The sequence below is a fragment of the Formica exsecta genome, unplaced genomic scaffold, assembly GCF_003651465.1.
Source record: "Formica exsecta isolate Colony F162 unplaced genomic scaffold, ASM365146v1 scaffold31, whole genome shotgun sequence".
Classification (NCBI taxonomy): domain Eukaryota; kingdom Metazoa; phylum Arthropoda; class Insecta; order Hymenoptera; family Formicidae; genus Formica; species Formica exsecta.
Genome location: NW_021850355.1, coordinates 1297162 through 1300264, shown reverse-complemented (window position 1 = coordinate 1300264; position 3103 = coordinate 1297162). Strand labels below are relative to the sequence as shown.

Sequence of the window (3103 nt, the reverse complement as noted above, 5' to 3'; positions counted from 1 at the left end):
ATATATATAATTTTTTACTTTTATTAAAAGTATTAATTTATTAAGATTGATTTATGTATATTCTCTTTTCTTATTAATTTGCATAACATATTAAACATTTCACTTGAATATTTGACATCGAATTCAATATTAAAATGTAGATACATTCTCTCTTATAATAGTGCACTTCTAATAGAGAGCAATAAGAAAATCAAATTTAATATACATATATGTAATAGTTTACACGTTATTTCTTGCCGCGTTATATGAATATAACTAATACATTCAAATCTTTTGAAGTACTTATAGCTTGTTTATAAGTCTGCATCGTAAAATTACCTGTTATTCTTGTCAAGTTTTCCAATATCCATATTTTGCCGCATTTTCCCGATTTAATCTTCACATATCAATTATACATACAATTAATAATTTAAAAATATTTCTTTATTTACATTTAAGTAAACGGTGATAATTTTATAATAATAGGTTAAAAAATAATAATTAGCATTATTAATATAATGGTATATATTTATTTATTATATTATATATTATGCAATAATATGATTACATTTAAATATTTTCCATTTTTTATTCAATTTGTTTTAAATCAAAGTTGCAATACAGAAATAATAATGAATAAATATAATTTGTTAATAAATAAATGCATGCTGTTTAAAATTCTCAAACAAATTATTATTTTATTCTCGAGCATTATATTTCAGCGCGATATATTTTGTCACCAAAGCTTCGAAGTTTATAACGAGCCTTCATGCACGCTAATGAGAGTAATAATTTTGCATATACGTAATACAATATAAAATGCTGATTTGGCAGTTAGAAAAAATGACAAGGAAAAAACGATAAGTATAACAATGTCATTCATTCAAAGTACTATGACAAAGCAATTTTCATTATGAAATATCTGTTAATTATATATGTATATAAAAAAAACGTCTATCTACAAGTAACTATAAGATTTATTCAAAGTTTATTGCAAAAAATAGAATTAGATGTGAAGTAATATTTTTGCAAAATATATAATATATCCAATATATAAATTTATTATATTTTAATATATAAATAATAAGGCATGTGTATAACACTATGCAGTAATAATATGTATGGCTTTCGTGAATTTTCACCATGAAAGTCGATTGTGCTAAAATATTATAAAAATATTTTTATAACTAAATTATTGTAATACACTTGGAATTTGTATTATTCGATACTAATTTGAATACTGGAGCTTTATGTTTCTTTAATAGATAAAATCTTTGCGGTATGCTTATATTTAGTGAATAAGCTGATAATGCTGACAAGGCTGTTTGCGGGAATGTGTTTTGGTATTTTCTCAGAAATACGTGGTTATTAAATAAGGTAAATTATCGTTTTCAAATTACACTTGTTATGTTTTTCGTTAATTATACAAAATATACAGATATCTCTTTTATTTTCTTTATAATCTTATAACTTGACATTATCTCTAGCTCTTATTTTTTACCATTATAATGGATAATTACTATTATGTGCTATGTAATTAATATTATCAACATTTGTTAATTAGTCAAATCTAGAATTAGAAGAATTAGAAGATAGACAAGATGACAAAATAAGAATCAAGTTTTACAATTAAAATTAACCAACATTGATTAAATCAGTTATGTAAGAATTAAAATTCAAGTTGTCATTTTTTGACAATAGGCAATAAATAATTAAATAAAAACAAAATAATTAATACAAGATATATCTTTGATGCGCATCAAGACATATCGGTCCAAAAAGAAAGTCAAAACAATCATCACATAAAAAAAAGAACACTCGGCGAGATGAAGAAAGGTGTGACACAAAATCATGGAATATCGGTGCAAATCATAATACGAGGATACCTTTCCGTCCAAAGCGAGTAAAGTCTCAGGAATGCGCGAGGCGCTATTTCTGGAGAGTGATCTACAGCAAGGATCGTATCAAAACGTGATCGACCGTAGCTGAACAATGTTGCAACTATAATGTTGCCCGTACAATCTAAAAATATTAAGCTCACAATCAGCTAAATTTGACTCTTTTACATTACTCCCGATATTGACGCGCGAAAAAAAATTAAGTTAATTTTGCAAATAACATGTAAGTTATTTCATACGTGAATGATCTCGTGAAAGAAATATTGAAATAATTTCTCATAATTTTTGAAAGCTACACACAATTAAAAACATTGTACTTTTATAAAATCGGAGTTATTAACTTTTTCTAAATACAATAATATAAATATAAATAAATATTTATTTGTTTTGATGAAGAAACCGTGCATGTGTATAACACTATATAATATATATAATAAGGCAAATAAAGCATATGTGAAGCACGAAAATGGTGATATTAGGACATCATCTTTAACGAATACGTCGTTTTGTAATGCAAATTTAAACTAATACTTGATTCAAATTATAGCTACATCCTCTTTAAACTGAAGACTCCCGCTCATTGTTCGAGTATTCTTTTTAAACGTTTGTACTTGGCTCTCTGCCATGCTCTGTCGCCACCTGATGGAAGTCGATTTGAAACGACCTGGAAACAAAGCGAAGTGCAAGCAATAGATCAAATGTTTGCAAAAATTATTTTTTCCTAGCTAAGATCTAAAATATTGTAGAATTTGTGCAATTTTTTTATGCAAAATTTGCAAAAATTGCACATTTTTTGCATAATGCAATAATGCATTGTGTACATGTGTGAATATATTTGTACTATTACAAATTGGATTTTTTAAGTGCATTGCCCAAAATTTATTATTTTTTCTGTCTAATACTTAAAGATAAATTTGCATTTCTTATACACGTTATATATAATTTTTCGATAAAAAATGTTTATATATTTTTTGCAGTACTGGAAAAGAATATTTTCCAATAGAACTTTTCTCTATCTATCAATACAACTAAGACGCGCCGTAAATTGCTACTATTGCAGATGTTTGAAGTTGGACATGACAAATTGGTGCACAAATTGGTCCACATCTCTTCTTTATTAAACTATTTTTAGCTTAAAAACATTTAATACTTTCCAAGAATAGTTTATGATTTCTAGTCTCTAATATCTTTACAATTAAAAAATATATTTTTTATGTACATATGTA

General features: G+C 25.6%; 1 protein-coding gene across 3 annotated transcripts in view; it reads right to left on the bottom strand.

Moving 5' to 3' along the window:
• Window positions 1-608: 608 nt before the first annotated feature.
• The window catches only part of LOC115237783 (tachykinin-like peptides receptor 86C), a 49517-nt gene continuing 47022 nt past the window's right edge, over window positions 609-3103 (bottom strand). For all 3 annotated transcript variants that reach the window (XM_029811057.1, XM_029811058.1, XM_029811059.1), the window contains one exon: window positions 609-2541. In XM_029811057.1, the coding sequence (XP_029666917.1) occupies window positions 2414-2541 (128 nt within the window). In that variant the 3' untranslated portion in view covers window positions 609-2413. The remainder of the gene's footprint in view (window positions 2542-3103) is intronic.